Source organism: Hylobates moloch, unplaced genomic scaffold, assembly GCF_009828535.3.
Source record: "Hylobates moloch isolate HMO894 unplaced genomic scaffold, HMol_V3 SCAFFOLD_9, whole genome shotgun sequence".
Taxonomy (NCBI): Eukaryota; Metazoa; Chordata; class Mammalia; order Primates; family Hylobatidae; genus Hylobates; species Hylobates moloch.
Genome location: NW_026652284.1, coordinates 9088613 through 9113493, shown reverse-complemented (window position 1 = coordinate 9113493; position 24881 = coordinate 9088613). Strand labels below are relative to the sequence as shown.

At 47.5% G+C, this 24881-nt stretch overlaps 1 protein-coding gene across 3 annotated transcripts in view; it reads left to right on the top strand.

The window, feature by feature from the left end:
• Positions 1–24881, top strand: part of CLSTN1 (calsyntenin 1) — a 91879-nt gene that overhangs the window by 61856 nt on the left and 5142 nt on the right. Inside the window, exons 3-15 of one of the 3 annotated variants that reach the window (XM_032758845.2) lie at positions 2410–2439; positions 3618–3813; positions 7254–7462; positions 8796–8945; positions 9062–9247; positions 14064–14312; positions 14703–14824; positions 17485–17647; positions 21190–21246; positions 22698–22855; positions 23121–23269; positions 23562–23788; positions 24604–24774. In XM_032758845.2, the coding sequence (XP_032614736.1) occupies positions 2410–2439; positions 3618–3813; positions 7254–7462; positions 8796–8945; positions 9062–9247; positions 14064–14312; positions 14703–14824; positions 17485–17647; positions 21190–21246; positions 22698–22855; positions 23121–23269; positions 23562–23788; positions 24604–24774 (2067 nt within the window). The remainder of the gene's footprint in view (positions 1–2409; positions 2440–3617; positions 3814–7253; positions 7463–8795; positions 8946–9061; positions 9248–14063; positions 14313–14702; positions 14825–17484; positions 17648–21189; positions 21247–22697; positions 22856–23120; positions 23270–23561; positions 23789–24603; positions 24775–24881) is intronic. The other 2 variants (XM_032758847.2, XM_032758848.2) reach the window with 2 other exon arrangements.

Sequence of the window (24881 nt, the reverse complement as noted above, 5' to 3'; positions counted from 1 at the left end):
CGTGCAGCAGCAAGCAGGGACAGAAATAATCATGACACCATTGTTTTTAAACAGCCGAAACAACTGATGGCATTTTCACACGATGGAAAATGATTGTAATAATAGCAAACATTTGTTAAGTGCTCTCTTTCCGCCAGGCAATGTTTTAAGCACTTTACATGTTTTGACCCGTGGATTCTCACTGTTAGGTAGTAGTGAAAATGAATAAACTGTAGCTACCGATACCAGCAAGGATGAATAAATCTTAGATACACAAAGTTGCATGAAAAAGCAAGTCATGGCCAGGTGCGGTGGCTCACGCCTGTAATTCCAGCACTTTGGGAGGCCGAGGCAGGTGGATCACTTGAGATCAGGAGTTCAAGACCAGCCTGGCCAATATGGTGAAATCCCATTTCTACTAAAAATACAAAAATTAGCGAGGCTTGGTGGCAGGCGCCTGTGATCGCAGCTGCTTGGGAGGCTGAGGCATGAGAATCTCTTGAACCTGGGGATCTGAGGTTGCAGTCAGCTGAGATGCTACCACTGTACTCTAGCCTGGGCAACAAAGTGAGACTCTGTCTCAAAAAAAAAAAAAAAAAAAAACCAGCAAGTCATAAAAACTGCATGTGGGCCGGGCGCAGTGGCTCACGCCTGTAATCCCTGCACTTTGGGAGGCTGAGGCGGGCGGATCACCTGATGTCGGGAGTTCGAGACCAGCCTGACCAACACAGAGAAACCCCATCTCTACTAAAAATATAAAATTAGCCGGGTGTGGTGGTGCATGTCTGTAATCCCAGCTACTCAGGAGGCTGAGGCACGAGAATCACTTGAACCCGGGAGGCAGAGGTTGCAGTGAGCCGAGATCACACCATTGCACTCTAGCCTGGGCAACAAGAGCGAAACTCCGTCCCCCCTCCCAAAAAACAAACAAACAAAAAACTGCATGCCACGTGATAACATTTTTTAAAACCTTAAAACCAAGCAAAATGAAACAACACTGTTCAGGGAAAATAAATGGTAGAACTATTATCAAAGCAAGGGAGTTCTGGCCGTTGTTACCTTTGGGGGAGAGAAGGTGCCACCAGTGAGGTCCCAGTGTGTGGAGGGCAGCGGAATTCCTGACCTCTTCACATTTCCACTCCTCCATAGTAAAGGGTTTATAAGCAGGATGTATATTGACTTGGTAGAACAGAGCTTTCATGTAATAAAAACAGTGACCATTGTAGCATCCCTGCAGTTAGTTTTGAATCTGGTTTCTATTCACAGTTAAGCAGATGTTCCATTAGCAGAGGGGTTTATGTTTGTTGCCTTGGTTGGGTACTTTGGATTAGAAAAATATTGTTATTTTTTTCAGTTCAAGAACAAAGGGTTAAAACCTTTTGCTCTGGCCGGGCGCGGTGGCTCACGCCTGTAATCCCAGCACTTTGGGAGGCTGAGGCGGGTGGATCACGAGGTCAGGAGATTGAGACCATCCTGGCTAACATGGTGAAACCCCGTCTCTACTAAAAATACAAAAAAAATTAGCCGGGCGTGGTGGCAGGCGCCTGTAGTCCCAGCTACTCGGGAGGCTGAGGTAGGAGAATGGCCTGAACCCAGGAGGCGGAGCTTGCAGTGAGCCGAGATCGCGCCCCTGCACTCCAGCCTGGGCGACTGAGCAAGACTCCATCTCAAAAAAAAAAAAAAAACAAAAAAAAAAAACCTTTTGCTCCAAATTTTTGTTTCATTAAATCTACTGATGAGTTGAATGTTACCAGAATCTAGCTGAGAGAATTTAGGTTGGAAATGAACATCTGAAAACTGCAAAATAACAAATAGATGTACTTATTCATGGTTTGTCACTAGTGTTCATTAAAAGAAAAATCCTGCCGGGCACAGGGGCTCATGCCTGTAATCCCAGCACTTTGGGAGGCTGAGGCAGGCGGATCACAAGGTCAGGAGATTGAGACCATCCTTGCTAACATGGTGATACCCTGTCTCTACTAAAAATACAAAAAATTAGCTGGGCGTGGTGGCGGGCGCCTGTAGTCCCAGCTACTTGGGAGGCTGAGGCAGGAGAATGGCGAATCCGGGAGGCCGAGCTTGCAGTGAGCCGAGATCGCCCTGGGTGACAGAGCGAGACTCTATCTCAGAAAAAAAAAAAAAAAAGAAAAGAAAAATCCTAATGACCCCTGAGGATGTTAGGACACTTCATGTAGGAGTATTTCATTCCTAAATTAATAAAGTCAGAATTATGCAGTAGTTCATGGTAAGTTGGATTCAAAGTGACATTTTGTTCCTGAAGATTAGGTTTTGCTGTAGCAATCGTAGAAGCCAGTCGCTGAGCTTGGTGTGGAAATGTGTAATATGTGCACCTTTGACTTTTTTCCTTAGTATGTTCCGTCTTCATTCTTTCCTGTATTACTGACATGGGCTTATCTTTTCTCCCTTTAGAGAGTTTTGAGGTGACAGTCACCAAAGAAGGTGATAAAGGGTTCTTTCTTCCCCTCTTATGAATATTAACCCACTAACTTTGTTTATAAAATTGGGAATCAGCCCTTAAACAGAAGAAACTGTCATGCTCTTTTATCCTTATTTATTCTCCTACTTTGTTTCTATTTTAAAGTATATTGATGGAAATTGTATGTAACCAGACCCTTGGTTAGAAATATCTGGAAATCAGACATCCATTTGAACTGTATGGATAACACTGTACATTTTTGTTTAATCGAACTTCAGAGATTTGCTTTGTAACAATTTTCTATTAGTTGGAATTGTGGAAGGAGTGCAGTCTTATTTTCATGTGAAATACATTTTGTGGAGTTTTACATTGACATCAAAACATTTATACTGTTCTCCCATGGACAAGAATGGAAACATAGATTTTTAACTCCTAATTAAGCTTGTGAGCCAATTTAGATGTAGAGAAGTTCCCAGGCTGGTGTCTTTTTCAGGTTTGATAGGATAAAGTCTGAAACAAAGGCAAGTCTAGCCAGTCCCTCCCATAATAGAAACTGTGTCTGAATCGTAGATGATAAAATAGCTGTTGAAATGGATGCCTGACGAGTCGGTATTTCTACCTTTCTCATTGAGTAGTTTGTTTTGATTCCCTAATTTTAGCCAGGCTCATTGCACAGGAAGACTTGTTTCCTTTGATTTTTTTTTTTTTTTTGACAGAATTTCTGTAATTACGGTGCTGATCCTATATCTCACGCTTCCTCCTCTCTCAACACATAACTGCGTTTTAGCTTCTCTCTGGTCCAAATCAAACTGGCTGCCAGCCCTCCCAGGAGCTGGGGCAGCGCTGGTGTTCTCAGGCCTGGCTGTGTGCTAATGAGACTCCTTTTACCCTCGAGCTATCTAAGTGCTCCTGTGGAATGCCTGTCTATATTTTCTTCTCTCTCTCTTTTGTATTCCTGCATGAATGGATGCAAAGTAAACAAGTTGCTTGGAAAGCCAGAATCTGCTTCATCTTACTAAAGCCCCAGAACTTCCCCATGTTTAAAGCACAGTGCCCCTGCTTTGTCCACGGACCCTTCAAACCCCTGGCTGCCGAATTGTTGTCATTTATTTTCTTTGGGGGTGGAGAGTCGGGGGAGGAGGGCAAGGTGCAGAAGATCTATGTGGTAGGAATTCTAACCTGTTCTGCTTTGACTCCCTAGGTGAGATTTGTGGATTTAAAATTCACGGGCAGAATGTCCCCTTTGATGCAGTGGTAGTGGATAAATCCACTGGTGAGGGAGTCATTCGCTCCAAAGAAAAACTGGACTGTGAGCTGCAGAAAGACTATTCATTCACCATCCAGGCCTATGATTGTGGGAAGGGACCTGATGGCACCAACGTGAAGAAGTCTCATAAGTAAGTAAGCTGGACAAAGAGCGAACATAACCCGCCGAGTAAACGTGTGTGCGCAGAACGAAAATAGTAGTGACTATTGCCTGCTCCCCAAGACTGTGTTTTTGAAATAGGCAGAAGATAGTTCTCAAGTGTCTACAATTAGATTGTAAACTCCTGGAGGGCAGGAGTCATGTCTGTCTACCCTTGTATACAGCTCCTAGCAAAAGCCTCGCTCACATTAGGCATATTAGGTTTTTTGGGGTTGTTTTTGTTTGTTTTTTGAGATGGAGTTTCGCTCTTGTTGCCCAGGCTGGAGTGCAATGGCATGATCTTGGCTCGCCGCAACCTCCGCCTCCCGGGTTCAAGCGATTCTCCTGCCTCAACCTCCCGCATAGCTGGGATTACAGGCATGCGCCACCAGGCCCAGCTAATTTTGTATTTTTAGTAGAGACGGGGTTTCTCTCCATGTTGGTCAGGCTGGTCTCAAACTCCTGACCTCAGGTGATCCGCCTGCCTGGGCCTTCTAAAGTGCTGAGATTATAGGCGTGAGCCGTGCCTGGCCTTTTTGTGTTTTGTTTTTGAGATGGAGTTTTGCTGTTTCACCCAGGCTGGAGTGTAGTGGCATGATCTCGGCTCATTGCAACCTCCGCCTTCCGGTTTCAAGCGATTTTCCTGCCTCAGCCTCCCGAGTAGCTGGGATTACAGGTGCCTGCCACCACGCCTGGCTAATTTTTGTATTTTTAGTAGAGACCAGTTTCACCCTGTTGGCCAGGCTGGTCTCAAACTCCTGACCTCATCATTTGCCTGCCTCGGCCTCCCAAAGTGCTGGGATTACAGGCGTGAGCCACTGCACCTGGCCTAGGTTTTTAATAAATGAATGAGTGAATAATTTTATCACACCAAAAACTCTATTAAAGAAATAAAGGCCCTACATTAAAAATTGAAAAAGTCTGCTTCTCCTTTAGGAAGGTTATTTTGTTGTCATATTTATCTTTTGCTGTAATTCCTAAGGGCATAAACTCAATCATTTTTGGCCAGGTGCAGTGGCTCACACCTATAATCCCAGCACTTTGGGAGGCTGAGGTGGGAAGATCGCTTGAGCCTAGGAGTTTGAGAGCAGCCTAGACAATGTAGGAGATGCCATCTCTATAAAACATAAACAGTTAGCCAGGTATGGTGGCGCATGCCGGTGGTCTCAGCTACTTGGGAGGCTAAGGCGGGAGGACTGCTTGAGCCCAAGAGGTTGAGGCTGCAGTGAGCCATGATTGTGCCACTGTACTCCAACTTGAGTGTCAGAGTGAGACCCTGTCCCTAAAAAACAACAACAACAAAAATTGGCCAGGCACGGTGTCTCACGCCTATAATCCCAGCACTTTCGGAGGCCGAGGCAGGCAGATCACCTGAGGTCAGGAGTTCATGACCAGCCTGGCCAACATGGAGAAACCCTGTCTCTACTAAAAATACAAAATTAACCAGGCATTGTGGCACGCGCCTGTAGTCCCTGCTTCTCGGGAGGCTGAGGCAGGAGAATCACTTGAACCTGGGAGGTGGAGGTTGCAGTGAACCAAGATCACACCATTGCATTCCATCCTGGGCGAAAAGAATGAAACTCCGTCTCAAAAAAAAAAAAAAAAAATTAGTCACTGCTGGTGGAAGTAGGCTGACTCGCTGCCACAATCCTGAGTGTGTTGCTGCACCCTCTGCCAGTTAGGAACTGCAGGTGTAACAAAGAGGGCTTTGAACAAGACAACATAGAACAGGGGTCGCCATACCTCAGGACGTGGGCCAGTACTGGTCCGTGGCCTGTTAGGAACCGGGCCACACAGCAGGAGGTCAATAGCATGTGAGCAAGTGAGCATTACTGCCCGAGCTCCACCACCTGTCAGATCAGCAGCGGTATCAGGTTCTCACAGGAGCGCGAACCCTATTGTGAACTGTGCATGCCAGGGATCTAGGTTGTGCACTCCTTATGAGAATCGACTGCCTGATGATCTGAGGTGGGGCATTTTCATCCCAAAACCATCCTCCCACCCCCATCTGTGGAGAAATTGCCTTCCATGAAATCAGTCCTTGGTGCCAAAAAGGTTGGGGACTGCTGGTGTTCTCAAGTTCAGTGTCTTCTCCAATTACATTGCAAGCTCTAGTCTTTTCTAGAGGTCTAGTCTTTTCTCCACCACTTGCTAGCCCTTTGGCATTGTGCAAATTTAATTTTGTTGAGTCTGTTTCTTTTTCTTTTGTTTTATTTATTTGTTTATTTAATTTTTTTTTTTTTTTTGAGGCAGAGTCTCGCTCTGTCATCCAGGCTGGAGTGCAGTGGCACAATCTCGGCTCACTGCAACCTCCACCTCCAGGGTTCAAGCGATTCTCATGCCTCATCCTCCCAAGCTGGGATTACAGGCATGCACCACCACACCCGGCTAATTTTTGTATTTTTGGTAGAGACGGGGTTTCACCATGTTGGCCAGGATGGTCTTGAACTCTGACCTCTGGTGACCCTCCCGCCTCAGCCTCCCAAAGTGCTGGGATAGGTGTGAGCCACCACACCCGGCCTTGAGTCTCAGTTTCTACTTAGCACATCTACTAAAGAAGGGTATGTGGGTGAGATGGTGTCACGTAACCCATTGTGAGGGTCAGACCGATGGCACTGGGATGAGGAGGCTCATGGTGAGCAGAAGGTGCAGTGCCCCAGTGAGTCACTTCTCTTTTTCCACAGTGTAATGTTATTGTTTCCCTTGAAAAGGTCAGATTTTGACCGAAATCCTTGTCTGATTCAGAAGCATGCCCTGACCATTAGCCCTTGAAACCTACAGTTTTCTTTATTTGTAGCCAGGTCTGATGACACCCTAATTTTCTTGATAACTGAGCTGGGGTATTGGCAGGTGGCAAGGGCCTGCCTCTCCTGAGCTCTTCCATTTGTTGACTCAGAACCAGGTGATGCCATGGTCTCTAGCCTGTTCCCTAGAAGTAGGACAGAATTCGTCTGAACTCTCAGAATCAAACCATTTCATGCTTTCTCTGTTTCATACCCCTTCTTCCCTCGGCTCTATTTTTTTTCTGGATTTTGCAACAAAATATGTTTCAACTTTATAATTGGAGAGCAAACAGACGTCTGGTATTGTTTATCTCCCTTCTGCCTGTCCTGTCCCATGTTGTCAAAAAAAAAAAAAAAAAACACCCAAGTCTCTTTTATTTTAGATGATTGCTTTTTTGCTTTATTCTTAGGATGTGGAAGAATCGACCCAAATCCCTCTTTTAACTTTCTGTTATCTCCACACTGAATGAAAAGCAGTGAATAGCTTGGTTTAATTTTTGACTTCATCATATGAATTTCATGAAACAAGGTATCAGAAACAGGAAATTTTACAGTAGGGCAGAATTGGGTAACCACACATACACACACTCTCTTTCTCTCTCACACCGAAAATAAGCAGAAAAATATTTTTCTCCCTCCCTTCGTCCAGAGCAACTGTCCATATTCAGGTGAACGACGTGAACGAGTATGCGCCCGTGTTCAAGGAGAAGTCCTACAAAGCCACGGTCATCGAGGGGAAGCAGTACGACAGCATTTTGAGGGTGGAGGCCGTGGATGCTGACTGCTCCCCTCAGTTCAGCCAGATTTGCAGCTATGAAATCATCACTCCAGACGTGCCCTTTACTGTTGACAAAGATGGTAAGAATAGAGGAGCCGGCTTTTCAGCTAGGCAGACAGTCCCTGCTAACCCCACTGACTTTACACCCCAGCTTCTGTGCTTCGTCAGAACTTCACGGAACTCACAAGTTGGAGACCTAACCTGGTGTGTGTTTGCTTTTAATTGTAAAAACATTTAAGTTTCTACTTTGTCCCCTGATAACTTCTTCTCTGGAACCTGTAAGTCCTGTGTTCTCTTGTGGGACTCACCTCTTTTTTGCTTTCCCACCAGAATCAAATAAAAATCCTCCCACCTGACATGGCTTTATTTTTTTAATCTTCTTAACTTTCAGTCCACATGCATCTGAATGAGACTGACCTTTACATTTAGTTTGTCTCATTTTCTGTTCTCCATTAAGTTTTTTGTTTTTGTTTTTGTGGGTTTTTTTGAGACAGAGTCTCACTCTGTTCCCCAGGCTGGAGTACAGTGGTGCAGTCTCAGCTCAAGTGAGATGACCATGTTCTCCGTTAAGTTAGAATCTCCTGTGACATCTTTTTTTTTTTTTTTTTTTTTTTTTTTTTTTTGAGAGAAGGTCTTGCTCTGTCGTCCAGGCTGGAATGTAGTGGTGCAGTCATTGCTCACTGTAACCTCGAACTCCTGGGCTCGAGGGATCCTCCTGCCACAGCCTCGCTAGTGGCTGGGACTGCAGGCACACGCTGTAGTCTCAGCTACTTGGGAGGCTGAGGTGGGAGAATCACTTGAACCCAGGAGGCAGAGGTTGCAGTGAGCCAAGATCAGGCCACTGCACTCCAGCCTGGGCAAGAGAACGAGACCCTGTTCCAAAAAGAAAACAAAGATAATACAGTGTTTCCATTGTTAATTAATGCACAGTCTAGAATCTTTGACGGAATTATGGACATTGCAAACACTTTCCAGAGATCTGTACTCACGTTCAAAAAGCAGGCTTCTGTTCTAAGCAGGTGGGGGTAGGAAATCTCTCTTTCTCTTAATATAGTAAATGTTTGATCAGTGATCTTGTATTTAATATTTGAGGTACTTGAATTATTATTTTTTTAATTGTCTGAATGTATGTAAACAGTTAAATCTTAATGTAAAGCCCAATGTAACACTGTGAGAGTAGTGGAGACTGAGCTGTGTAGCTCCGTCTCTTCTGTTGAAACTCTTCAGGGTGGATTTAGTGTGTGTTAGGGCTCAGGGAGGACAGGTTGAGGGTTAAGCATCCCAAGCATATGTTTATTTCTGGCTGAGTGTTTACAGGGCTTAAAGCCTATGCATTTTGTCTTTCCGCCTAGGACAACAAAAGTAAAACCAGCGTGGGTTTTGGCTCTCACTGTTGTTTTTGCCCTCTGTAAGGTTATATAAAAAACACAGAGAAATTAAACTACGGGAAAGAACATCAGTATAAGCTGACCGTCACTGCCTATGACTGTGGGAAGAAAAGAGCCACAGAAGATGTTCTGGTGAAGATCAGCATTAAGCCCACCTGCACCCCTGGGTGGCAAGGTGAGCCTCATTCTCTCCCCTGCGCTCACATCTGCTCTTAAAACTGATATATGCAGCAGCAACCTAAAGTGTGTGTTCCCTTCTCTCCTCCCCTGCTGACTTGTGGACCAACACAGGATGGAACAACAGGATTGAGTATGAGCCGGGTACAGGCGCGTTGGCCGTCTTCCCAAATATCCACCTGGAGACATGTGACGAGCCAGTCGCCTCAGTACAGGCCACAGTGGAGCTAGAAACCAGCCACATAGGGAAAGGCTGCGACCGAGACACCTACTCGGAGAAGTCCCTCCACCGGCTCTGTGGTAAGGAGACCAGGCGTTCCTGCATCCGGCCGGCTTCGGTGAAGGTGGGAGGGACCTTTACAACTGGAAATACTTGCGTGTGTTGTGTTCATAATTATAAACTGTGACAGAGAATCTGCATTTCTGACGTGAACTTTGCTGCCTTGCTGGCTAGTTTTCATACTGGATGGGCTTCGGGGGTGGGGCGGGGGGTGGACATCAACTCCTAAACATCTAGTCAACATGTGTATATGTGCATTTTAAGAACCACTGGTGGCCAGATGTGGTGGCTTATACCTGTAATTCCAGCACTTTAGGAGGCCGAGGTGGGAAGATCACTTGAGCTCAGGAGTTTGAGACCAGCCTGGGCAACACAGCGAGACCCCATCTCTACAGAAAATTGAAAAATTAACTGGGGATGGTGGCATGGACCTGCAGTTCCAGTTACTTGGGAGGCTGAGGCGGGAGGATCACCTGAGCCCCGGAGGTTGAGGCTGCAGTGAGCTGTGATGGCACCATTGCACTCCACCCTGGGCAATAGAGTGAGACCCTGTTTTACAAAAAGAACCACTGATTTGAAGGAAGTATTTCTCCAACATACACTGAGAATCATCCAAAAAGGGCTTCTATAGGAGTACATAGAGTGAGTTTCATATGAAATGAGGTGTTTACTTACGAATTGAAGAAAAAGGCCAGGGCACGGGGGCTCTTGCCTGTAATCTTAGCACTTTGGGAGGCTGAGGCGGATAGATTGCTTGAGCTCAGGAGTTCGAGACCAGCCTGGGCAATATGGCGAAACCCCGTCCCTACAAAAAATACCAAAACTAGCTGGGCATGGCAGTGCACGCCTGTAGTCCCAACTACTTGGGGGGGCTGAGGGAGGAGGATCACTTGAGCCCAGGAGGTGGACGTTGCAGTGAGCCAAGATCACGCTGCTGCATTCCAGCCTGGATGACAGAGTGAGAACCTGTCTCAAAAAGAACTGAAGGAAAAATATAGGTGATAGAATAGCTTTTGACAAACATGAAGTAGAAAATCAGAACTAAAGATAGCTGCATCTAACTTAGAATCTCAGTAGACTTTCTATATCACAATATTGTGTGGAGAAATTGAGAGACAGAATTACTGGGAAACCCACCAGAAGGCTAGGTCTCTCTCTTTACTGTCAGCTGTGGATATTTTTCTGGTTTATCTAAATGAAGAAGAGGTGAGGTATGGATGGCTGTCATGGAAGATGCTGAGGGAAGAACATTTAGTTGGCTGGTGATAAAATCCCACTAAAGGAAGCAGCGTCTTCATAAATTGGAAGGGTCTTTTGTGTTTCAAAAAGCTTTTGTGAAACAGCTTTTCAGGGAGCATTTTCTTAAACTGATTAGTCTTTTCACCAGCCTGATAACCATGAGATTTAGGTTACTGGTTTTCTTTTTTTTTTTTTTTTTAGACAGAGTCTTGCTCTGTCGCCCAGGCTGGAGTGCAGTGGCGCCATCTCCGCTCACTGCAAGCTCCGCCTCCCGGGTTCACGCCATTCTCCTGCCTCAGCCTCCCGAGTAGCTGGGACTACAGGCACCTGCCACCATGCCCGGCTAATTTTTTGTATTTTTAGTAGAAACGGGGTTTCACTGTGTTAGCCAGGATGGTCTCGATCTCCTGACCTTGTGATCCGCCCACCTCGGCCTCCCAAAGTGCTGATTACAGGCATGAGCCACCGTGCCCTGCCACTGGTTTTCTTATATAATTGAAAATTACCCAGATCACTTGAGGTCAGAGGTCCAAGACCAGCCTGATCAACGTGATGAAACTCCCCCTGCTAAAAATACAAAAATTAGCCAGGCATGGTGCCAGGTGCCTATAATCCCAGCTACTCGGGAGGCTGAGGCAGGAGAATCGCTTGCACCAGGAGGTTGCAGTGAGCCAAAAGTGTGCCGCTCGCTACTCTCCAGCCTAGGTGACAGAGCTAGACTTCATCTTAGAAAAAAAAATAATAATAAATAAGAAGAAAATTATCATATAGTAAATAAACCAAAGGAGAAAACTAGACATTATTGCTGCCACAGCCCGATGATGAGTATACAGGTGTGTTTGGCAACTCTGAATCCAAATATTCGTAATTGTCACCTAAATATATGTAAGTCAGGAGGTTGGCACATTTTCTGTTTTAAACCATGCATGTAAGTATAATATATAAAATTTATTCTGGCTGTCATTTCATGGTATTAAGTGAATTTTTTTTCAGCAGAATAAAGTTAGGAAGAATAGAAATAATTTGAGTGCTTACTATGCACCAGGTACTTTTTTTTTTTTTTTTTTTTTTTTAGACAGTCTCCCTCTGTCGCCCAGGCTGGAGTGCAGTGGCGCAATCTCACTCACTGCAACGTCTGCCTCCTGGGTTCAAGCGATTCTCCTGCCTCGGCCTCCCAAGTAGCTGGGATTACAGGCATGTGCCATGATGCCTGGCTACTTCTTGTATTTTTAGTAGAGATGGGATTTCACCATTTTGGCCAGGCTGGTCTCCAACTCCTGACCTCAAGTGATCCACCCACCTCGGCCTCCCAAAGTGCTGGGATTATATGCATGAGCCACTACGCCTGGCCTTACTCCAGGTACTTCTATGTGTGTTTTAGCTTAATGTTCCCAACAAGTCTACAAAGTAGGTGGGTATTGACCTTATTACAGAGGAATTAAACAATTGAGACTAAAGCAGGTTAAGTAGCTTGCCCAAGCCCACATATTCAGGAGCTGAGGTTCTAGTTTGTGTGTGTGTGTGTGTGTGTGTGTGTGTGTGTGTATGTTTGAGACAGAGTCTCGCTGTCGCCCAGGCTAGAATGCAATGGTGCTATCTTTGCTCACTGCAAACTCCACTTCCCGTGTTCAAGTGATTCTCCCACCTCAGCCTCCCAAGTAGCTGAGATTACAGGCATCTGCCATCATGCCTGGCTAATTTTTGTATTTTTGTAGAGGCAGAGTTTCACCATGTTGGCCAGGCTGATTTGAACTCTTGACCTCAGTCGATCTGCCCGCCTCAGCCTCTCAAAGTTCTGGGATTACAGGCACAAGCCACCATGCCTAGCCTCAGGAGCTAACATTTGGACCAAGGTCTTCTGTTACTCAAAAGGCCCCGCTGGTACAGCCAAGGCCTGCTGCTCCGAGTAATAGCTTAGTCAGGAAGGAGCTTGCAAAATCTTTTCCTGTGGACAAAAAAAAAATTTTTTTTAATTTGAACATGGCAATACATAAGAATGGTTGGAAAACATTTTTTATGTTCTTTGACTTAGTAATTTCATTCCTAGGAGTTTATTTTAAGGGAATAATCATGGAGACACACAAAGCTGTGCATGCAGGTGAGGTTTATAATAGGAAAAGGTTAGGGACAGCCTCAGTGCCCACCTGGGAGGCTGGTCAGTAGGTGATGGTATACCTGTACAATGAAATGCTATTCAGGCCGGGCACGGTGGCTCACACCTATAATCCCAGCACTTTGGGAGTCTGAGGTGTGTGGATCGCTTGAGCCCAGTGGTTGGAGACCAGCCTGGACAACATGGCAAAACCCCGTCTCTACAAAAACACAAAAATTAGCCGGGCATGGAGGCACACACCTGTGGTCCCAGCTACTTGGGAGGCTGAGGTGGGAGGATTGCTTGAGCTCGGGAGATAGAGGCTGCGGTAAACCAACACTGCACCACTGCACTGCAGCCTGGGCGACAGAGGAGACCCTGTCTCAAAAAAAAGGCTATTCAGATAGTTTAAATTACATGATAGATGAATATTACTAGGAATATATATGTATTATGCACATACATAGCAGGACTCCACTTTTGTTTTATTTGTTTATGTATTTTTGAGACAAGGTCGCACTCGCCCAGGCTGGAGTATAGTGGCACAATCACAGCTCACTGCAGCCTCAACCTCCTGGGCTCAAGTGATCCTCCCACCTCAGCCTCCCAAGTAGCTGGAACTATGGGGATGCATCACCACACCTGGCTAATTTTTGTGTTTTTTGTATTGACAGGGTTTTGCCATGTTGTCCAGGCTGGTCTCCAACTCCTGGGCTCAAGCAATCTGTGTGCCTTAGCCTCGCAAAGTGCTAGGATTACAGGTGTGAGCCACCACGCTCAGCCAGGACTCCATTTTTCTAAGAAAATGCATCATTTTTGTGTATATTTACCAAAGGAGGACTGGGTGTTTATACTAAAATGGTATAATTTGAATCAGATTACAAGAAATACTTCCTTTCCCTTCCTTTTTTTTTTTTTTTTGAGACGGAGTCTGGCTCTGTTGCCCAGGCTGGAGTGCAGGGGCGCGATCTCAGCTCACTGCAAGCTCCGCCTCCTGGGTTCACGCCTGGCCCTTTCCCTTCCTTAAACAAATCCATGGTTGTTATTTTTATTTTTGTAATTTAAAACCCTGATTTTTGAAGAGAAGTAAACTGAAAGGGCCAAGTGTGGTGGCTCATGCCTGTAATCCCAGCACTTTGGGAGGCCGAGGCAAGTGGATCCCGAGGTCAGGAGTTCGAGACCAGCCTGGCTAACATGGTGAAACTCCGGCTCTACTGCAAATGCAAAAATTAGCCAGTTTTAGTGGGGCGCACCTGTAATCCCAGCTACGCGGGAGGCTGAGGCAGGAGAACAGCTTGAACCCGGGGGGTGGAGGTTGCAATGAACCGAGATAGCGCCACTGTACTCCAGCCTGGGGACAAAGCAAGACTGTGTCTCGAAAGAAAAAAAAAAAGTAACTGGAGCCAGCAGATTGCGTAAGTGTAAGACAAGCACGTGCCTGGGGGCTTGAGGTGCTCGGGACCTCTGGCTCCTCACGTGAGTTTCACCGAGCACTGTGGCTTCAGGTGCGGCCGCGGGCACTGCCGAGCTGCTGCCATCCCCGAGTGGCTCCCTCAACTGGACCGTGGGCCTGCCCACCGACAATGGCCATGACAGTGACCAGGTGTTTGAGTTCAATGGCACCCAGGCAGTGAGGATCCCGGATGGCATCGTGTCGGTCAGCCCCAAAGAGCCGTTCACCATCTCCGTGTGGATGAGACATGGGCCATTCGGCAGGAAGAAGGAGACAATTCTTTGCAGTTCTGATAAAACAGGTAGGGTAATAGCTCTGCAAGCGATGCCAGGCCCCAGTGTTCATTGGGGTGGGTGCCAGCGGCAGGCTCCCTCTCCTTTCCCAGGGCCCCCTTCCAGGCCTGGTGCTCGTAGGCCATGTGCCGTGCTGTGTGCCTGGGGCACTTGGTCCCCGAGAGCCACGGCCTGGGCATTTGGGTATTTGCTATTGTTGCTCAGTGGGGTCCACGGTGATCACAGGCTCTGCTTCTCAGGAAAGCCCAAGTGTATTTGTTTCTAAGCCCTGCCTTGGCTCAGCTGAAGAGTTCATTTATGCAGATGAAATTGTGTCTTCAAAATCCATTCAAGAAACAGCTTTTATTTCTCCTTTGGGTCTTTAGTTGGCAATTTACCCATAGAAACTGCCTTTGCAGATATGAATCGGCACCACTACTCACTCTACGTCCACGGGTGCCGGCTGATCTTCCTGCTCCGTCAGGATCCTTCTGAGGAGAAGAAATACAGACCTGCAGAGTTCCACTGGAAGTTGAATCAGGTGAGTGAATTGAAAACGCACTAATAGGGCCGGGCAAGGTGCTCACACCTATAATCCCAGCACTTTGGGAGGCTGAGGCACGAGGATTGCTTGAGCCCAGGGGTTCGAGACCAGCCTGGGCAACATTCCTACAAAAAAAAAAAAAACCCCACGAAAATTAGCTGGGCATGGTGGCACACGCCTGTAGTCCTGGCTACTTGGGGAGCTGAGGTGAGAGGATTGATGGAGTCCAGGAGGTCAAGGCTACAATGAGCTGCAATTGTGCCACTGCATCCAGCCTGGGTGACAGAGCGAGACCCCGTCTCAAAAGACAAAGAAAAACACCGTGATCTTCTAAGAGAGAGTAAGCAGGTACTGCACTCCAGCCTGGGTGACAGAGCGAGACCCCGTCTCAAAAGAAAAAAACACTGTGATCTAAGAGAGAGTAAGCAGGTACTGCAACCTTGCACATGACTGGCTGTGTATAGTCAGTGTATATTTATAATTTTATGAGTGGCTGGGACTACAGACACATGCCACCACACCCAGATAATTTTTGTATTTTTAGTAGAGACGAGGTTTCACCATATTAGCCAGGCTAGTCTTGAACTCCTGACCTCAACTGATGCGCCCACCTCAGCCTCCCAAAGTGCTGGGATTACAGGCCTGAACCACTGTGCCTGGCCGCAAAGCTAATTTTCTAGCAGTTGCTGTGACAAAAAGCAAATATCCTGTGAAAAACCCCACATGTTACAGGAAACGAGAGAGCACTGTAAAATGAGAAACCTCATTAAAATCAGAATAGATCATTTTTTCTTTTGATGTAGAGTTGGGATGAGAAGGAAACCTTTGGCCTTATCATTTTATTTGTCTCATGGAGTTAGTGGGCAAAAGCTGACATACCTTATATGTGCCTGCAGTTGCTAAAATATAATGTCGTCTAAAAATAATCATAGGATAGATAAAAGTAAAAGAGAGTAAATGAGAAAGGAAAAAGTATATGATAGTGGAAAGATGAAGTGGGTGTCCAGTTGGTAGCATTCGTCTTTTTTTTTTCCCCGAGACCGAGTCTCGCTTTGTTGCCCAGGCTGGAGTGCAGTGAGATCTTGGCTCACTACGACCTCCACCTACCGGGTTCAAGCGATCCTCCTGCCTCAGCCTTCTGAGTAGCTGGGATTACAGGCGCGCGCCACCACGCCTGGCTAATTTTTGTATTTTTAGTAGAGATGGGGTTTCACCATTTTGGTCAGGTGGGTAGCATTCATCTCTTATTGGTGTATTTTTTTATTTACGTGAGTGATTATTTCTAAGAAACTATTACCATTAATTATTTTCAAAAAACTAAAGAAAGGCTTAGTCCTGGAAAAATATTTTGCAACATAGGTAGATATTTTAGCTACAGTTCTGTTATATATTTAGTTTCTTCTAAGTATATACTGTTTAAAAACAGTATTATGGAAAATTTCAGATTTATATAAAAGCAGACAGATTAAAGAATAGCCCTATGTGCTCTTATGCCTTCAACAGTTGCCAACTCTTGGTCAGTCTTGTTTCATTGTTATTCACTGCGGAAAATTTTTATTACCCCCTCAAACGTTACTTAATAATTTTCAAGAAATCCCTAATAGAGCCATTTCATTCTTGTAGACGCCCGCCTATATGTCATGATGTATCTCATAGACAAGCGTAATCACAGCACTCTTTTACATTAAAAAAAAACTAACAGTAAAATTTCTAATACAATCAAATAGCCAGTCAATGTTCAGATTTCAAGTAGCCTCATAAATGTTTTTGTTTTTACAATTTGTTTGAGTTATGACCCAGATAAGGGGCCCCCCATTGCAGCTGGCTGACCCGTGTTACACGCTCATTCATCACGGGATGGGAACACAGTTTGATTTGGGGTGCCCTTGGAGCTGATGTTCATACTTACTGAGATCATTGGCTTTGAGTTGGAGAAGAAGATACATGTACTATGGTGTGCCTTATTCTGAGATTAAAGGCACTTTTTTGGGGGGTGGGGCAGGAGATAGAGTCTTGCTGTGTCACCCAGGCTGGAGTGCAGTGGCGCAATCTGGGCTCACCGCAACCTTCGCCTCCCGGGTTCAAGCAATTCTTGTGCCTCAGCCTCCCGCGTAGCTGGGACTACAGGCGTGCACCACCACACCCGGCTAATTTTTGTATTTTCAGTAGAGACGGGGTTTCGATATGTTGGCCAGGCTAGTCTCAAACTCCTAACCTCAAGTGATCTCCTCGCCTTGGCCTCCCAAAGTGCTGGGATTACAGGCATGAACCACTGCGCCCAGCCTAAAGGCACTTTTTATTTTTATTCAGGAAAGGAATGACCAGTGGTAAACTAACTCAACGCTTTCGAGGGTGGGTATCCAGCTTGCCCATACAGGAACTTCCTGGTGCCACGCTGTTGGCAGAGCAGAATTGGGCAGCTCCCTACTTGGGCTGTGTCCTCTGTTTAGTGAGCAATGCATGCCACGTAGTTTAGAAATGCCCTAGAGATGCTTGGCTTCTTTTGGTGAGATGTATTTGCAGATATTTTGTGGTTAGATTTTTTTCATCCTTTTCCTTCTAGGAAGACCCTTGTGTTGGGTGACTTGGTTTCCATGGGCATTGATGAGAAGGAAAGTGGACATCTCACACCTCGCCCCTTCCCTTTGCCTCTGTAGGTCTGTGATGAGGAATGGCACCACTACGTCCTCAATGTGGAATTCCCGAGCGTGACTCTCTATGTGGATGGCACGTCCCACGAGCCCTTCTCTGTGACTGAGGATTACCCGCTCCATCCATCCAAGCTAGAAACTCAGCTCGTGGTGGGGGCTTGCTGGCAAGGTACCTGTCATTACCCCCGCCCTCGACTGGAGAATTAAGTTGTACCTCTTTACTAGGTTGGTGGCAGCAGGCTGTGATCAGTGTCCTACAGCCTTACCCTCGTGTCCTGGATCTTTTCCTTCCATTTCCTGTGTACAGCCTTTTTGGGGACACTGCCGTTACCCCACTCTAGCTAGCGTGGCTCTGTCTGTGGGTGCTCCATAAAGGTGATAGGACTGACCACACCGTCACCTTTCCCGGAAACCCAAGAGGGAGCGTTCCACAGAGGGAGCGTGTAGTGGGGGGAACCGTTTTATAAATTAATCCGTTTATTGAAAGGTTCACAAGGACAAAGAGGCAACAGCAAGAGTCAGGCACAGAAATAAAGGACACAGAAGTAGAAGTGCGCCTTGGACCTGGAGGACTCTTCCAGAGTGTTTATCACTTGGTGACCTGGTAGGAGGGCTGCAAGGGCTCTGTTCACCCCAGCAAGGGCCACGTGTGGGGAGGATTCCATGGAAGTCTCTGCTGAGAGGGGATATGATAACCACCAGAGCACCAGTGCTTCTTACTTGTACTTACCAAGTGGCGGGATGTGTGCCAACTCCTTTATACACGTCGTCTCACCTAAACCTTAAAATCCCTTTTTTATAGCTGAAGAAACTCAGGCCCAGAGAAGCAACAAGCCAGGCGTCACCCAGCTGATGAATCCGGAGCCAGGGTTTTGAATTTTTTTTTTTTTTTTTTGAGACGGAGTCTTGCTCTGTCGCCCAGGCTGGAGTGCAGTGGCGCAATCTTGGCTCACTGCAAGCTCCGCCTCCCGGGTTCACGCCATTCTCCTGCCTCAGCCTCTCCGAGTAGCTGGGACTACAGGCGCCCGCCACCATGCCCGGCTAATTTTTTGTATTTTTAGTAGAGACAGGGTTTCACCGTGGTCTCGATCTCCTGACCTCGTGATCTGCCCGCCTCGGCCTCCCAAAGTGCTGGGATTACAAGCGTGAGCCACCGCGCCCGGCCGGTTTTGAATTTTTTTACTTTGAAAAGCCTGTGGGCCAGGCACGGTGTCTCACGCCTGTAATCCCAGCACTTTGGGAGGCTGAGGCGGGCAGATCACTTGAGGTCAGGAGTTTGAGACCAGCCTGGCCAACATGGTGAAACCCCATCTCTACTAAATATACAAAAATTAGCCAGGCATGTTGGCATGTGCTGTGATCCCAGCTACTTGAGAGGCTCAGGCAGGAGAATCGGTTGAACCCAGGAGGCAGAGGCTGCATGAGCCAAGAATGCCCTATTGCACTCCAGCCCGAGCAACAGAGTGAGACCCTGTCTCAAAAGAAAAAGAAGAACCTGTGTATTCTGGGCTCACACTCAGACCCACCAGATCAGGGTTTTTATTATTGTTATTATTTTAATTTTTTATAAAAATGGGGTCTCACTGTGTTGCCCAGGCTGATCTCAAACTCATGGGCTCAAGAGATCCTCCCACCTCAGCCTCCTAAAGTACTGGGATTACAGGCATGAGCCACTGTGCCTGGCTCAGACCTGGGGTTTTAAGCCCTTTTTTGTGCCATGGAGCCCTTGGGTGGTCTGGCAAGGCCAATGGATCCCTTCTTATTAATCTACAAAATAAATACATAGGATTTCAAGGGTAATCATTTAAACTGAAATATAGTTATTAACATCCTGAAATACTACATTCGTGAAACAGTAACACCGGTGGTACTTTATGTTAACAAATGAAGAACCAGCTTTAGCAGCAGGTCCAACAGTGGTGTAACTTCCAAGTCATGAGGGCTATGTGAGGATCCCTGTGGCATCTGCAACAGCTGTGGCCTGGCGTGCAAATATCAGTGCGTTCTATTGGTGACAAAGTTGCAGTCATTGCTAACACTGCTGTGGTGTGTAGCCTACATTTATAGCCAAAGGAAATGCTGAATTTCAGAAGTTAGTGGAAATAAGCATGTAATTTTTCCCATCCAAGTTCATGGAACCCTCAGGTTACCCCAGAGGTTCATGATTCTCACTTTGACCCTTGCACTGGACTCTGCTGTGTCATTTCAAAGTGTCGTCATCATTAACTACTTTTTGATTAGTTTTTTTCTCCCTATGGAAATACTGTACCTTGAGTAAGGTTAGAAATTTATGAAAGATGACCAGGCGCAGTGGCTCACGCCTGTAATCCCAGCACTTTAGGAGGCAGTGGCAGGCAGATCACTTGAGGTCAGGAGGAGTTCGAGACCAGCCTGGCCAACATGGCGAAACCCTGTCTCTACTAAAAATACAAAAATGAGCCAGGCGTGGTGGCGTGCGCCTGTAATCCCAGCTACTTGGGAGGCAGGAGAATCACTTGAACCCAGGAGGCTGAGGTTGCAGTGAGCCAAGATCACATCACTGCACTCCAGCCTGGGCAACAGAGTGAGACTCCATCTCAAAACAAACAAACAAAAAGACCCCCACAGATTCTTTAAAATTTAGTTAACAGGACAGAGGATCTCCTTTTCTTTTTTATGGTTGATTCTGCCACTTTTGCTACACATTGGCCACGGAGAGCTTGGGCTGTGGGCAGCAGCTTCATTCCCTTCTACCAGCGTGTTGTGGGGGAGTCTTGGTGTGTGTGGAGGTAGCACAGGCCCTTGGCTCATGTGGGCTTCACCTGGATACACCTCTAGCCTTGCCCCTTGATGCGGCCCCCGCACAGCCGCAGCCCAAAAGGGGCCCCAGCACACCACAGAGGGGAGGGCTGCAGGGCTGCAGGGCTTGAGGAGCGGCCTTTCCCCTCAACATGACCTGGAGAGCATTGGTTCTGTGCTCAGCCGCCGTGTGTGTGCCTTTCTGGTAGGTCATATTACTCAGGACACTGGATCCGGGAGCTAGAGGAGCTGAAGGTAGTTAGAGTCCTCAGGTCCACCATAGGCTATGCTTCCCTAGGTGGGTTCCTTAGCCTCTGCATCTCCCTCTCATTCAGAAAAAGTGATTGAGAATGTCTTCTTTCCGCTATCGCCCAAAGGTTAGTGGCTAGACAGATGTAAACTTGTGTAGAGCTTCCAAAATATACAGACTTCGCATGTTTACTGTGTACCAGGCTTTGGACACATGTGTGCTACGCCGTTTTGTCTGCACAGTGTCTTCCCTATTAGGAGAAGAGGTGCTGTTGGTCCGGAACTTGGTGTTATTTATATCGGGAGCAGCGTTGCAGCCCAGGCTCAGCCTCCGTGGAGTGTCCTACTTCATAGCACGGATTGGGGAGGGGAACGAATTCCATGTGTGTGCTTTCATTCATCTTATTTTGAATCTAACGTATGTTTTGGCAAGGAGGATGTGGGAAGGTGGAATAAAAGAAGAAAACAAAAGAAGCCTGGGGTTGGGGGTGGTAAATGTCACTTCTGGGAAAAGGTGATTAAGTACAAGCTTGCATCCAGATGGGTACATCCCAGAGCAGGATCACAAAGGAATTTTCCCTTCATGTTTTATACTTGGTTGCTTCAAACCTGGTTTTCAAGGTCCGGTTTGAAGACCCTAACCTCTCAGTCCTTTTCTATTGTCTTTGTCTTGCTTTTCCACAGAGTTTTCAGGAGTTGAAAATGACAATGAAACTGAGCCTGTGACTGTGACCTCTGCAGGTTGCTGGATTTTTTCCCTACATTCACTATTGTGTTTCATTTAAAGATGAGACTGATTCATTCCATGTGTCGCATGAAACGCCCCAGTTGCATTTTGGTCCTGGACACCATCTGAGCTGCTTCCCTGCATTGCGCTTCCCCATTGCTTCATGGAGTTCCCTTATTCTGCCCATTCTGACCCCAGCTGGAGTGAGGACAAATGACATGACATCTCAGGCAGTGGACGCATGGGACTTCCCCCCCATCCAGTTTGACCCTGACCCCACTGCATGAGGCTCCCTGCTATTTCAATCTTATAGGCAGGGTTTGGGAGGCCGCCTCGTGACTGTCATGTGGATGAACCACGAGACAAGAAAAGACTTGTTTCTGGATATTCTGTCCTGATTGACAGTAAATTTTAAATAGACTTTTTTTTTTTATTGTTTTGAGATGGAGTCTTGCTCTGTTGTCTGGGCTGGAGTGCAGTGGCATGATCTTGGCTCACTGCAACCTCCGCCTCCTGGGTGCAAGCAATTCTCCTGCCTCAGCCTCCCGAGTAGCTGCGACTACAGGCATGCACCACCATGCCCAGCTAATATTTGTATTTTTAGTAGAGACGGGGTTTCGCCATGTTCGCCAGGCTGGTCTCGAACTCTGACCTCAGGTGATCCACCTGCCTCAGCCTCCCGAAGTGCTGGGATTACAGGCATGAGCCACCATGCCCGGCAAACAGACGTTTCTTAGAAACCTCAATTCCTAGTGATAATTTACAGTGCCTGATTTCTGTACCAGAATGAGACACATTGCTGAAAAGTTATCCCTTTTCAGTTTAAGAACAAGGTTTAGTGTAACCTGTTTCTGGCTCTTTGTTGTCATCTATCAAGGGCCATTTTCTGGGTTTTGGTTTTTGTTGTAACATCTGCACTTCTCAGCAATCCTCAGGAGGTGGCAGGAAGGATGGGACTCAACACCATAGCATCCTTGAAATAGGCCGTTCCATGCAGGGAGTGTTTTAAGCCTCCCTTTTATCCTCCCTGCCTCGCTTGTGTGGGTTCATTCCCCGGGGCGTGCCAGGTAGAGAAAACAGCCATGTGGAACCCAGCCACCTGAGAAGGCAGTGGCTGGAGAGGCTGGTGGCGTAGGAGGTGTCCCCATGCACCCTGGTGATGAGAACAGGGTAGGCCACCTTACCAGGGAGTGGCCAGAGGTGTGGGGACCCTCAGGGGACCTCTTGGCTTCAGGTGAGACGCCCCCAACTCTCCCTTTCTCCAGGCCATGTGCATGATCATAAATGGTTTAATTTCTTCATTGCGCTTCCATGTAGATTGCAAGGCTAACAGGACTTGGTATGAACTAACCTGCATGTCCATCCACCGAGCTGCCAGCACCGGTAACACCGCGTTGAGTGAGAAGTGAGTTGGGCGATGCTGGGCTGCACGCCTGACTTCCGCCTTTTCTCCCCTGACTCAAAGGTGGCGACCTGCACATGACCCAGTTTTTCCGAGGCAATCTGGCTGGCTTAACTCTCCGTTCTGGGAAACTCGCGGATAAGAAGGTGATCGACTGTCTGTATACCTGCAAGGAGGGGCTGGACCTGCAGGTCCCCGAAGACAGTGGCAGAGGCGTGCAGGTAACACCGAGAGCTCGACTGCACAGCACTCATGGGCCCGTTAGACTACAGCCCGGGAGGCTGGTGGGATGAGGGAGTCATCTGTGATTGATACGTTTACTGTTGGGTAAAAGAGTTGTGTTCACTGGACTTAAACGAGCTTTTCTTTTTCAAGTCAGCAATTCAAATCGACTCCAGGCCAATCCCCTTTGTGGAGGCATCTGTGGTTTCATCTCCTGCAGTTACTGCCTTATTCCCCTCCTCTCTGTGTCTGGTGTGATTTCAGATCCAAGCACACCCCAGCCAGTTGGTATTGACCTTGGAGGGAGAAGACCTTGGGGAATTGGATAAGGCCATGCAGCACATCTCGTACCTGAACTCCCGGCAGTTCCCCACGCCCGGAATTCGCAGACTCAAAATCACCAGCACAATCAAGTACGTCCTGATTTTTAACAGTAGGCCTGTTTTGCCCAATGACACTTGTATATTTAGGTTTTTAAGACAGCCTAACCCCTTCTGTAAGGAAAGGTGAGCCATCGTGTGTTACCAGAAAGTGTGGGGGAGAGAGCCGAGTGATATTTATGCATCATGTTTGCAAGTGTGTTCCTGGAGTGGCCCTGGCAGGTGTTAGTGGGGGCCTCTGTATCCCACCTCCATGTGCCTTTGCACAGGTGGGCTCCAAGATCGGCTCCCAAAGCCCTGACCCTTCCCCATTTCTTGCTGGCAGGTGTTTTAATGAGGCCACCTGCATTTCGGTCCCCCCGGTAGATGGCTACGTGATGGTTTTACAGCCTGAGGAGCCCAAGATCAGCCTGAGCGGTGTCCACCATTTTGCCCGAGCAGCTTCTGAATTTGAAAGCTCAGAAGGAGTGTTCCTTTTCCCTGAGCTTCGCATCATCAGCACCATCACGAGAGAAGTGGAGCCTGAAGGGGACGGGGCTGAGGACCCCACAGGTAATGTGCTCTGTGGGGCACGGGCTCCCTCGCCTCGGCCGGAAACCCCGTTGTCCCCGTGTACTTGGCGGGGCTCTTTGTCTCTGTGGGATTTGGGGAGGTTTTAATGTTTCGTTGGTGTTCTCTTGGGTGTGCTTCTGGAATCTGACCTGTGAGCTGGAGCTCATGGTGATCTCTGGAATCCCATCTGGAGGGGTCTTGCATCTTTTCCTGGTTGCTGTCAGGCTTTGAGATGTGGCTTGAGGTTGAGGGGTTGAGGGCACTTGCGAGAGACACTGCTGGCGCCTGCCAGGCTGGCCAGCCCATGGGGGCACAATGTCCCCACAGTTCTTGCTCAGGACACATGAAACTCCCCGCCACCCCCCCCCCTTTTTTTTTTTTTTAAGATGGAGTCTCACTCTGTCGCCCAGGCTGGAGTGCAATGGTGCCATCTTGGCTCACTGCAGCCTCTACCTCCTGGGTTCAAGCGATTCTCCTGCCTCAGCCTCCCGAGTAGCTGGGATTACAGGGACCCGCCACGACACCCGGTTAATTTTTATATTTTTAGTAGAGACGGGCTTTCACCCTGTTGGCCAGGCTGTTCTCAAACTCATGACCTCAGGTGATCCACCCGTCTTGGCCTCCCAAAGTGCTGGGATTACAGGCATGAGCCACCACACCCGGCCGTTTCTTGAAAGCAACTCTCGCTTGCTTCTGTCGTTGGTCCTTATAAGAGCCATGTAGGTTTGGGGTGAGCCGGCAGGGCATCCAGTGTGCCCCGCCACCCTGGGCCCCACTGCCCCTACTTAATATTTCTGGTTGGGCCTCTTTTGCAGTTCAAGAATCACTGGTGTCCGAGGAGATCGTGCATGACCTGGATACCTGTGAGGTCACGGTGGAGGGAGAGGAGCTGAACCACGAGCAGGAGAGCCTAGAGGTGGACATGGCCCGCCTGCAGCAGAAGGGCATCGAAGTGAGCAGCTCTGAGCTGGGCATGACCTTCACAGGTAAGGGGAGCGCTGCAGCCATGCTGGTGGGCCAGGCTGCAAGAGGGGACCTTGAGAGCTCTTGGCTGGCTGCTGCCTGCCATCTGAGAATGTTGTTATCTTAGAGG